Raw genomic sequence first — 12,806 nt, 5'->3', positions numbered from 1 at the left:
GGAATATTTTTAGATTTTGTGCCACACTGATAATAACACAGGCTGTATCCCTCATCAATCTTATTGGACTGTGATTTTGATGCCAATTCTAGTTTTAAACTAGTTTGAGACTCCCCTTGTTTTCCTATCTGTAAACAAAAGAATGTTGCTCCCTAGAATCTAATCCTTTTTCCACTGTTTGCATACACTGTGCACAGATATGGGAGTGCGGCTCTCCTTAATATTTGAATTCATGCCCACAACATATATCAGACCTACGGCATACTGGGTATGCCTTAATATCACCCATGCCAACCCTAACCTTGCCTACCACAGTACGATATGGCAAAAATATCCTGGCGTTCCACACATTTGTGACACAAACTTGCATGGAAAGCTTCACTCGACATGGTGTTTCAGGACCGCTTTATGATATAGGTAGAGGTCAGTAGGCAACCAGGGGGTTAAAGAACAGAAAAATATTCACAAGAAAAATGAAATTTATATGATCATCTACTCTGGGAGTACAAGATATGAAAAGACTGCCATGGGAGATCCAGATGCCCAAGGGTTTTTAAAACGCTTGTTCAAATGAAACATGAACATAGTGATTACTGTCACATATATAGCTGTGGTCCTGCATCTTTGGAATAGATCTTGTAATGTTTCCAAAAACCACATTTGTGGTCCTACATATTTTAAAGTACTTGTTGAAAATGCACATACATTACCTATACCATAGTCTACCCGTGAAACAAATATGTTCCTGGTATTGGTGTTATACCACAAACGTGCAAATGTTAGCAAGGATGTATTATAAATGTACACTCATCTCATCAGTAAATGACTCTTAATTCTTGGATATTGCCACACAGCAATATATAACAAAGCAGCTAGACGACTGAGAACAGAATGGTGTTGTCCAAAACAACCAGTTTTAAAAACGCATGTGTACAAGATAATACAAGATTCCAAAACACTGAACGGAGGGTCTTACCTCGGAGTTTCCAGGTAGTTCGGAGCCTGCTGTTGAGTTATTTTCAAAGAGTACTCCATTGCTGTCTTCTCCTGCAGCAAAAGCAGAATAGATTTTTACCTTAAAATTATCGCATGAACTCTAACTGAAGAGGGTGTTGAAAAACAAATCATTAAATTCACGTTAACTTAAGTTTCATCTCACCGATATATTAGGAGAGAGCAGACATTTTTGATCACTCACTCTAGCTTTGCCTTCCAAAATTCACCCTAGTGTTCCAGCACCAGAAAGATTTCTAAACCACCCACCAACAAAATAGAAACTAAGATTTTTAAAAGAAAACCTCTTTTTAATACATTAAAGGTGAAACGACATGGTCTCAGTAAGACAGCTCACCGCACCTGCTGTAGGGATGCCATCTCTACCAGGCAGGCTGTGCACCCAGACAGACCCTACAAGGACAGCAGAATATGCCTGAGGAAAAAAAAACCTTGACTACTTCGTGTCGAACAGAGACTTCGCCTAATTTTAGCCAAAAGGTCGAGAAGCGACATTTACTAGCGGTCTTGCCAGCAGGTGCAGAGTGGATCTGTAAAAACGTTCATACATTTTCAGCAAGTAAAGTGAGAAGTAGGCAGAGTTTGGAGGTCATAGTTTGCCGATAGAAACGGTGCCAAGAGATTATGAGGAGCTAGAGAAGGTTAGGGCATGTGTAGTGCCACGTCTTTGCCACTCAAGAGCAGAGTTCAGGCTAGCAGATAGAGAATACATCACTGAAAATAAAATGGTGCATATGAAGGTCCATATGAGGAAGATTTAAGAGACGATACCCCCACGTAACGCTGCCCAAGACTACTTTATGGGATACCATGAAGACTTTTTAATGGAATATTTTGAGCGCTAACAAGTCCTGACAATTTTGTAAATTTGCATTAGCACAGTTTTATACAAGCGTATAAATTCAACCATATGTTTTTTTTACGGGACGTCCAACATTTCACAAATTTCAAGGACATAATTTTGAGTATGACATTAGCAGCACACTCTGTTGGAGTTGAACATCAAGTCGTACCATGCTACTGTATCAAATGATTTGGTCAAAGTTATGTATGAACACACGTGTTCCTGTCCTTCCCCCGCTCAGCCAGATCCCTCTTTCTTGACACCATTCACAAGTTATGTGACTGACTAACCCACTATTCAGCCTTCCAATGCTTTCTGTGCCTGAGCACTGGATTCCTGAATTAAATTAGTCTCTAAATAGTCTAACCTCAGGACCACTGATAAAAAAAGAATCCCTTGGCTTTTACCGCAGGAGTATGAATTGACTCCTCCTGTCATGTAATCCACCACCATAATTTATAGACTAAATAGCTCAAACATTATAAAACTGTTTGCACATATTGAGGGGAATGTCTATGCTTGGCAAAAGGAAAAGGGTAAGCAGGCCACTTTCAGATGTAGATTCATAGCAGACGTTTTCAAATTGGGGTTGGTGGTGGTGTCTCCCTCAATTGAGCCATGGGTCCTTAATGGGGGAGTGGGGCATGGGGAGAAAGAGTATGGCACGGAGACAGGAAAAACATATCGGAGTGCTAAATGTAGCTACTCTTGAGTATAAGGGGCTCTGTGTCCTAGTATAAGTACAGAAGAGGCTAAAAAACAAAGTGAGAGCCCCATGAACCCCAGCTAGCCTTTGAACTTGCCCCCGAGTAATGCTCTGCAGGGCATTCAAACTTTGACACATTCACACTTGGGCAGATGAAGCAGTGGTCCATCAGGGGAAATGTAAATATAGTCTGTGGAGGTAGGAGGAGGCAAGGGCGGGACTGTCACAAACTCCCCTGCACCGTTCTCTCTGAAGTTTAACATCGGTTGTTGCCCATTTGGTCTTTGTAACCCATACACATATACCCTAATGAGATAAATGGGTTTGTGCACAAAATGTAAGTAATAAAGTCAATGTCTATGTAGTTACTGTCATACTACCACCCTGCTTCCATTTGAACTATAGTGGACAAAACAGATAACCATGTATCTGACGACTAAGACTTAGGGCTTGATTTAAAAATAGGCAGTAGGCCATCCTGCACCAGGGCGATGACGTATTTTGCTCCTTTGCCCTGGCGGAGGTCTCAACAAACAAATTTAGAAATGTCTATTGGGCTGTCAGATATTTCTAGCATTCACAGAAACTGCTGTCAAGGCAGCTCCTGTAAAAGTATTGTAACTTTGACGTATGATTCAGTCAAACATAACAGAGCCGGACAGCAAAGTTATAAATATCTTTGTGAATTTTCAAAAACCCAAAGTGGGATTTAGTTTTTGAGAAGAAAAAAAAGCAGGAGGGAATTATTAGGTTTTTACTGCCCCTTACCACCAAGGTTTTCCAGTTGGTGACGGGCAGTAAAAACAGATATATGTCTGCCCATCTAAATTGGGCAGGTTGGCATATAGCCAATTCTCCAACAACCTTTTCTCCATCGGGCCATTGGAGAAGTTTGACTGCGCTGGGGACGGAGTCGGCTAATAAAAGCAGGAAGACCATTATGTTGGCGGAAAGGGTGCTCTATTGCCATTGCGTTGGAGTACCCTTCTCGCCAACATATGAACCGGGTCCTTAGTCGTCTCCGCTGTTTACGCACACTACCACAGTTAGTAGCACATAAAGGCCCCTAAACTCAAGTTTCACTCATTTGTCTGTGAACAGGATACTTTTCATCCAAAAGATCTCTCTAATATACATCCTCATAATTTCCCAACATCAACATTAAAACAATCCAAATCTCACCACTGTAACTAACATTAATGCTCTCCCTACAATGAAGAACATTAAAATCAGCTAAATGTTCAACGATTACAAGTACGCTAAATGTGCAACACATTGACGGTATCATGTAACCTTTAATGTATTGTGCTGGCAGTAATCAGCATTCACAACTAAACATTTTAAAAGGACATAACAGTTTTAAGCATACTGATTAAAAACGTTCTGCAACTCAAAGAGTGTCATTTTAAATTGTCTAGAGTTAACTTTTGCCTGCAGCAGTTTAAAAGTAAATACATATTTACATGGGTTAGTAAGAAAGATTCTTAGGCATGAAAGTGTTTCATTATGTACACATGTTCATCTTCACATTACTAGCACTGTCCACACTGGTCACTGAGGGCATACTAAGCATCTATGTTTAAGGTATAATGCCTTTCTTTATAGAGAAAACTTTAGAAACCCAGATCTCAGAACTACTGAATGGATTTTGGACTCGTGTGTATTATTTGAGTGCGGCCACCACTCCTCTCCACTAATAACTCAGTTTCTTACAAAGGTGTTCAGTGGTGGGATCCAGCACTTGTGTGTGTGCAGTGCCACTCAGCCATTTATGTAAAACTAAAAATCCCAAATAATAATCTGGCATCAGAGTTGACTTTTCACATTACCCTTAATCGACTTTTTCCTTTTTCTAAACTAAACTCCTGCCTCATACTTGTGCGCCTTTGACAATGGTTTGCTAAAATGCAAAAAGATTCCCGAGCAACACTGAGGAGTGCACTATGGTGGAGCTATGCCGCTGTGCAGGGCGATCAGGATGCTGGTGACAAATCTCAAATAAAAAGGAACTCCAGATGGCCAGAGGAGCATGAGAAGAGGTCCACCAGTTGCAATCTACAGCACAGGAACAGGTGGAGGAGGATGGAATTGTGGATGAGGAAGATGGCATGGCCACGGGTCCAGAGCTGGGGCAGAAGGAGAGGTACAACTTGCCAACAGGAGTGAGGTCTTCTGACAGAGCAGGAAGCAGTGCACCTTCCCACAACCTGTCTCTGAGGAGTTGGAAGACAGGAGGATGAAGGGGAGCTCAAACTGCAGCTGGCCGAACTAATATTGGAGGCAGCCTAAGAAGAGGCATCTGCAAATAGGGCCCTGGAGGAGAGGAAGACGGCTCTGGAGGGGGACTGTTGGGGGGTGGGGGGGGGGGGGGAAGAGGCTGAGGCAGAGAGAACCATGGCAAAGGATAAGGCTAAGAAGGCCTTGTAAGAAAAGAAAATATCATGGCTCCCAAGAGGGGTCAGAATGACCTGGAATTAAAAGCCAAACAGCTCTTAGTGCACATGCTGCTATGTGCCCCCTAAGTGCGCCGGGTATGCCCAGAGGGGGGTCCCTTGCTTGCTGCGCCACTGGTTTCAAGCTAGCCTGGCTGATAAGGGGCGATACCCCAGAACTGATACCAGGATGCTTGTTTCCGTTCTAGGGAGGACCTGGCTTGGCAGTTCGAGCTGGAATGTCCCATGGGGAGCAGGGTCAAGACTGATTTGCATATGGCTGGGTCCAAACTGGGGTGACGTGATGAGCAAAATAATGGATTAAACCCAGATCTCTGACTGGGGGTGAGTGTTCGAAAGGTTTCAGCACTTAGTCCATGATTTTATTTTGCGATGTTGCTATCCTCACAAGTTCACAGGACATCGATAGCGAAGCATTCTCAGATACTACTGCACTTCTAATTATCTACATACTTATTTGAATGAGAACTCATCAATAAGAAACATGATGAAATCACAAGTGTACAATTTACAAGGGTACAACCACAAACAACAAGCAACAGCTGGAGATGCCACAGTCATGTGCTGAATTACTGAGAGTGACCTACAGTTGTACACGAGGAGTAGAACCATTGTGCCCATGTGTGCTCAGCAAGGAATCTAGACCTGTCTTAAAGAGGCTATCTTTAGATGGCTCAATTTAATACAAAGGGTTAGTAATAAAAAGAGGGTCATGGTTTGACACCCTGCACAAATATCTGTAATTAAGAACCAGGCTATGAAGTGCCCTGCACTTTAAACGTAATGCCTTAATGTGCAGGAAGGAAGGTGTGCTCTTAAAGCCAAGAATGAGGCACTGCAAGGGAGTATATTCCATACCCACTTTCTTCACATGCCTCCAGGGCCGACAGCAGCATTTTAGGCTACAAAACAATATTTGGCAAAAGATCAAAGGATATGGTTGTTTCCTGTATTACAGCTTAGCTGTTAGTTTACCTCTCGGATATGGCCAACGCATTGCGTTTAACAACTCAGACATTTTGGAACCGTAAAGTAATGATAAAGCATTGCAGAAAGGATTAGAAGCGTGTGTACATGCATGTGCACACACGGGCAACCACCTTTAAACGTTTAGACATACTTTTATAGTTCTTCACTGTTCCAAAATGGCCGTGACCTTGAAAGTAACATCACTCAGCAGCTGTACGAGGTCAAGAGCTACATGCCTCCTCACAAAGGGAAAGAAGGGTTCAATCAACGTTTTTAAAGCAAAACATCATTCCCCTTAAAGAAACTACACAGTGACCCTGCCACACTCGTAACACTAGTTTTATACCAGCTGTGCACATGTGCACAAGCAAAATGGCCACATTCGCTGTGCTCTGCCCCTTGTTGTAGTGGGCATAAGCAAACTGTTAACAATAGTCCATTGGTCAATGCATGACAAATGCCAACCAAAAGCCCCTTCATCTATGGAGATATAGATTACTTATTGGGAAAACAAATATTCTGACCAGACAACTAAAGCCACATGAATAAAAAAATGTTTTAAAAGAACTAGCGCACAGACGTGGTTGGGTTGTGTGAACATAAACCTGGTCCTGGCCGTGCAACAGGCTGGCATGCTTAAGAACACTTGCACGGACCTTGCTCGGCTACATTGCTTTTTAACATTCTTTGTTATCGGAGGGCACTTATGTGTACAGGTTCGAGCAGCGGCAGTACATTTTAGGGTTTAAAAAGAAAATAGATTTATCACAGGGTGGCAGTCTGCAATGGCTGCACTTCGATGCAAGTTCATCCAGCAAAAACGAAAATTGTACACCTGCATATTGGTTTTGATACGTGAAATGACCAGTAATGTACAGTAAAATGAAATTGATCGTGTATATTGAACTGGATTAAATACTGAGAAAATGCCTTTACTAATTTCAGTTTCAATAAAACTGATACACGTGGAATCTGACTGATGTTCTGATAAGACCAGGTGCATCTTTCAGACAGGTTTTAAACACAGTCGACTGTTACTTGAATCAAGTGAAATTTTAAAAATATTTTTTTAAGAGCTCACTATACATTAGCCTGGAGCTCTTAGAGGACCCGACAGAGGCTGGATCTTCATTAGAATACATTATTGCACGCATTTGACTCTACTACATAAATCTGTTGCAGACCACTAGCACAAGCGTGTATTTCTGTTCACCCTGTCAATCACCATGATCAATACAAGTTGTACTGCAATGTAAAGGTTCAGGGTTACTGCGCTGTTTTCCGATAAATTAATTCCTAATAAGAAATACTGCATAAAATTCTACTTTCGTAGCTGCCATATCGATATCAGAATATGTATAGGAGCAGAATATATACAATGAATCCCCTGAATCAATTGTTCTGTAGTATTCCCCAAACCCAGCTTCCTGTATGATGAATGAGTTACCCCTTCTCTTGCCTTACTCTTTGGCAAAATGTGGCATGTCCAGCACATCAAGCAGAAAAAGATCCCTTCACCAAAGTGAAACACCGAGGCCACCAAGCAACAGACACCAATGGAACAAAGGACGGCAGACGGACAGACAGTCAGGTGGACGTTAGTACAGTACCTGGAGAACTGGGCATTCTTACTTCTGTGAGAACTGCAATATCATCTTTAAGGAAAGAGATAGCATGTTAAGAAATTAAATGTTATGAGCCACATACATTCCAAATACAATAGTCAAGTCACACCTCGGGTGATCTCTCGGTTTATGAGGATAGTTCTCTACACAGCAAGTACAGGTGCGGTCAGGCGCAAGCTTAGTGCATCTACACCCAAGAGAAAACCGAAGGAGAACGCAGTGAAGATTCCATGTGCATGTTGGAAATACAAGGATTAAGTAGAATATTTAAACTCGAACTGTTTTACTCCAACTTCCCAAGAGCAATCCTCCAGATTACATTAAAGTCAAAATTGTTCTGTAGGTTACAAATTTGTACAAAAGTCTTCTCGCACTACTTTCCTGAAAATGTGCAGGAAAAAAAAAAAAACTCACGTCGCCAACTGCACTGGATTGTGTCCTAATCTTTGTGCAGAAGAATCACACATAAGAAATCATGTTCAGTTCTTCTGCACCAACAGTCATCTACACACTTTTGCGGTCTTATCAAACCAGAAGTTTCCCACAATTGTCTGCTGCTTATTACTAGCTGTCAGATTGTATCAGTGTACAGTGCATGGGTTCAATCTCTCATAAGATGCTCATCTGGGATGAGGGTGAACAAGGGCTGCAGGGAAAACATAATAAAAGACAATTCCTTTGTTAAGCCGTGGATAAGAATAACCTTAATTGAAGCATACATCTCACGTATTCCTTTTCACAGGTGCTGTGAAAACATTTAAGAAGTTCTTTCGCTGGCTAAGCGCCCATGCGGACAGGCAGCTCAAGTCAACCATTTCTTAATGCTACTTGTATTGAAAACACATCTATGAACCAGAGAAAATAAAGTCAACAAGCATCCATAGTAAGACATGGTTGGACACTGACCGCTTCTGGATAGGCGGATCATTGGATACCTATTCCAGTAGAAGTATAGTTTATTCCAGCGAATACTAACCAAACTTACAACCAGATTTAAAGTCAAATAAACCAAGCAAATTGGTATTGGAATGTAAAAGTTCACCAGAAGATAAAATCCCCATTATAACGTTTTTGGTAGTTGTATAGCGAACCACTTCACAGGTCATCAGGGGAGCTCAGTTTTTGATTGTTCCTCTCTGCATTCTCCTTCATAGGTTTCCCTTTCTTTGGAGTAGGGATGCATTACAAGGGGAGGGGGTGGATACGGGATTTAATGAATGTGTCTTTTTTAGTTTTTCTTTTTTGGGGTACCTTTTCAACAGAAGAAGATACATCAGTCTTGTGTGCTTAAGTGAAAGGCTGGAGTGGCAATGGTACAAAAAAATTAAAACGGAAGCATTTCAGTAATAAGTGGGCACTCTCTTACCCACAACTTAAGCAATACAAGAATGTTTTTGTCTGTGAATCTTATTTATATCTACATGCACTCGCATAGAGTTAACATTTTAATTTGATAGTTTTGATTAAATAAATAACAAAAGGGGTGCATACTAGGTTTTCAAGCCCTCCACTAGAAAGAAGTCTCACTATTCAGCAATATACACTTCAGACTGCCACAACTCTTAATGAGCACAACTGTTCCCACGCCAGTCAATGCCTGTGGAAATCGGCTCTTCCGTCAGAGTACTGACCATACAGTAGTAGGTCCAAATGCCTCAAAAGTAGGTAGGTGAGGATTAAGCCTGGGCAAAGCACTACACTAGCGTAGTTTGCGAAGTTCGCACTACTTCCAAACTACGCGAATTGCACGTAGCACAGTGCGAACACGCGTAGCGTAGTGTTGTGGTCATTTTTTGCTTGCTCGCGGTCCTCAACGTCAAGTTGGCGACCGCGAGCAAGCAAAATGACATCCCGGCGAGACTTTCTCCTTGTTCGTGATCAGCAACATCAAGTTGGCGATCGAGAGCATGGAAAATAAACCTCCCGGCGAGATTCCCAATGCGAGGAGGTCAGGTTTCTCATTGCGAGTGGTCGCGTATGCTCGCGACTGCTCGCGATGAGAAACTACCAGTTCGCGTTGAGAAAGCTGCCGCTCGAGTAAAAATCTACTTGAGCAGCAGAGAACTACAGCTCGGACTGTGCAAGATGCCATTTTCAATGATTGCACAGTGCCGGTTGCTTGTCCGCACTGTGCAATCATTGAAAACGACATCTGGCACAGTGCGAACAAGGTACTACGCAGTTCGCGAAGTGCTACGTGTAGCTCGCGTAGTGCGGAGTGCACTTTGCGTAGCTTCGCGAAGTGCTACTTCGCGAACTACGCCCAGGGTTAGTGAGGATATGCGGCACAAATTCATGACAGCTAATTAACTCAAATCTTGCCCCAAACTGAAAAGAGAAGGTAGCTACTACTGTGAAGGCAGCCTGCACTGGCCTCTAATTCTAGAATGTACCAAACAGGTTAATGACAACAACCAGTTATACTTGCCCATTATACTCACCAGGGCTCTGCTAGATTGAACAAAATAGAGGGTGTGCTGTGCACTAAACCTTAAACACCTTTCCCCCGTACGGACCTGTGGTTAACTTTAGTTAGCAGCTTCTCCCTCTTGTGTGTTTATTCCCAAATAAACTACAAACACAGGGACCTGCAGCACACGTTGCTAGCCCCACAAACCAACATTAGTGGATAAATCTTTGACGATCCAGGTCTAATATTGGTCTCAACATATTTACTATGTAATATTATACATAACTGCACACAAAAACATACTATTCCAATGTTTTATATCATCTTGTTTTAAGATTTTAAGTAAGAAGCAGGAAGAAAGGAGAAACAAATATAATTCTTAAACAACAACAAAAATCACATTTGTGCCCATCTAGATGAACTGCAACTGTGATATTAAATAAGATAAACAATGCAGTGTACAAAATTGGGGGGGGGGAGTGAGTTAAGAAAACGAAACTTTGGGCCCACAACGCAAACAATCTGCCGACTCAGGGTGGTGGAGTCACTGAGCATTTTGTCAGCTGAGAAGTTTATTTTAATACGAGGTTTGATTAAAGGCAGCACTTTCTGTGGTTAAAACCATGGGCGAGGTCACATGGCAACGTAGCTTAAAGGTATAAATATACACGTCAAGTCTTCAACAAACCACAAACATTGCAAAACCGTCAGAGACATAAACCGCTGTTCATCCATGTACTTTCCTACAACTAAGCAACATCGACTTGCCACCTCCTTAGTAAAGTGAACCCCGTGTATTTATACAGTCAAAATGTTTAAAAATGTGTTTTTATTATCAGATTACTTGCACTAGAGTAGAGTTCACCAATAAGATCACAGAACGATACTAAACATCTGGAATAAACATTTTCCCCTAAATGTTTCGGCGCTATATTAGGCAGGGACAACATCGATTGCAGACCTCTGGGTTAATTTGTAGCTTATAAAATGAACTGCATTCAAAGTTCCTCTTAGGGCCATTCAATGCAAATGCAATTAAAGGAGAATTTAAAGGGGAGACAACACGTTGAATCCGGTAGAATAGGGAAGTGGTGAAAACCTACAGGATATTCATTCTTAAACGTCACCCACTTTCGGAGACGAGCCAAGTTTGCCCAAAGAGACACAGCAGAACCATGTAAACTGTTTAAAGCCCACGTACCTGCGCTGCCTTTGGAGGAAACCCATTTTAAAAGGCAACGAAGATAAACGTTGAAAAGAACAAGAAGATAGATTTTTGATTGAACTCTTCAGCAAGAAACTGACAATATGGCTGAACAAGTTCAGCACAGCACTATTAAATTGGGAAATGGTGCAGGTAATTTGCAGCGTTAGCACTACATAAAAATATATTACTGTACACCATAAAAAACGGATGCATTCTGATGGGGAAAAAAAGAAATTAAATTAAGCTTCTTGTGGAAGTAGATTTATAGGAAACAGTGATAGCAATAAGATAGTCTGCATGTCATTATTAAACCACAACAAGCAATAGGAAGGGGCAATAGTCACTTCAAGGAATTTAGAAGGAAGCCGGCGGCAGGAGGGCTGGTATCCGTCAAAAAGTATTCAGAGAAGAGACGCTGGGAAAGAAAGGCTAAAGACAATGAGAAAAAGAAGTGAGGTAGAATAGAAGAATTTAGTACTGGAGAAAGGCAGGTGTGTAGGAAAAGAGTGATGAGGGGGAAGAGCATGGTACAGAGGACAACAGAGGAAGACAGAAGAAGAGGGAAAAGACAGGAAATGGAGCAGGAGAGAGACTGGCAGAGAATGGCTGGAGGGAAAGACCAGAAGAGGGAACAAGGGGAAAAAAAACACAGGTGTGAAGAACCCGTAGGGAAACCTTGTATATATTTAGGGGCAAGTGTAATACCTCTTAAATCAAAAGTATGGGTGGGTTATATTAATCTATACATTTGTATTTCCTGTGTCAAAGATCAATGTATTATTTTCAATGGCATTGAACAATACAAGAACAACCGTATCAATATCTTTTGTCTTTAATTTCTTGCTATCATCGATTTTCTTTTCATATTGCTATAGTTACAAGGAATTAATGCATCATCAGTGCCTGCTGCCACAATAGTCACTTGATTAACACATAGGCATTCACAGGACAGCAGCCACAGAACTCTCCGAGGTTAAAGAATGGGATAGATGGAATAATCGGTGGAGGAAGTACTGGAAGTTGTCCACTGGCCAGACCCATTCCTCCAATAGTCTATTTTCAAAACAACACGCTGTGAGAGGCTTTCACAAAGGGCTCTCGATGCTGTGATAAAGAACAGGCATATACAAATGCAACAGGTTAGATCTTGCCCGGTGCTCTCCCCAAAACCTGGTATCTGCAAAGACCGGTCCATCCTGCGCTTTGGAAGAAGGATTGGTTATGCACATATGCTATTTATCATGCACACTTCCTTTTCTTCTCTTTTCAGTCTGAAATGCTTCCTCTGAACCAATCGCAAAGCAAAGATGGACCGGTAAATATGGACTCAGAGTAGGATGCTGTGCGTTCTCATCCAGCCCACTCTGAAACGTAGAAAGGATGGTTCCGGAATAATCAGGAAAGCAGGGCCACTATTGTATCAAAGCTACATATGAAACAGCCCTGGTCGCCTTTGAATCAATGAGGCTTCTTCCTACATCTCTAGCATTGAAAGAGAGGAGGAAGTGAATATGCATCACGTGGCCGGTACGGTCCTTGCTCACTCACTTTCCAAAACCAGGGAAGGATAGTTTACTG

The 12,806-nt window shown here is 41.9% G+C and overlaps 1 protein-coding gene across 11 annotated transcripts in view; it reads right to left on the bottom strand.

The window, feature by feature from the left end:
* ANO5 (anoctamin 5) overlaps nt 1–12,806 on the bottom strand; it is a 323,731-nt gene that overhangs the window by 222,542 nt on the left and 88,383 nt on the right. For 9 of the 11 annotated variants that reach the window (XM_085643615.1, XM_085643607.1, XM_085643608.1 and 6 more), the window contains exons 2-3: nt 7,597–7,641; nt 977–1,047 (exon numbers count right to left, since the gene is read on the bottom strand). In XM_085643615.1, coding sequence (XP_085499741.1) covers nt 977–1,047; nt 7,597–7,641 — 116 coding nt within the window. The remainder of the gene's footprint in view (nt 1–976; nt 1,048–7,596; nt 7,642–12,806) is intronic. The other 2 variants (XM_085643617.1, XM_085643616.1) reach the window with 1 other exon arrangement.

The sequence above is a fragment of the Triturus cristatus genome, chromosome 3_1, assembly GCF_964204655.1.
Source record: "Triturus cristatus chromosome 3_1, aTriCri1.1, whole genome shotgun sequence".
NCBI classification, from domain to species: domain Eukaryota; kingdom Metazoa; phylum Chordata; class Amphibia; order Caudata; family Salamandridae; genus Triturus; species Triturus cristatus.
The sequence above is the reverse complement of the archived record's forward strand: the minus strand, read 5'-3'. Positions and strand labels throughout refer to the sequence as shown.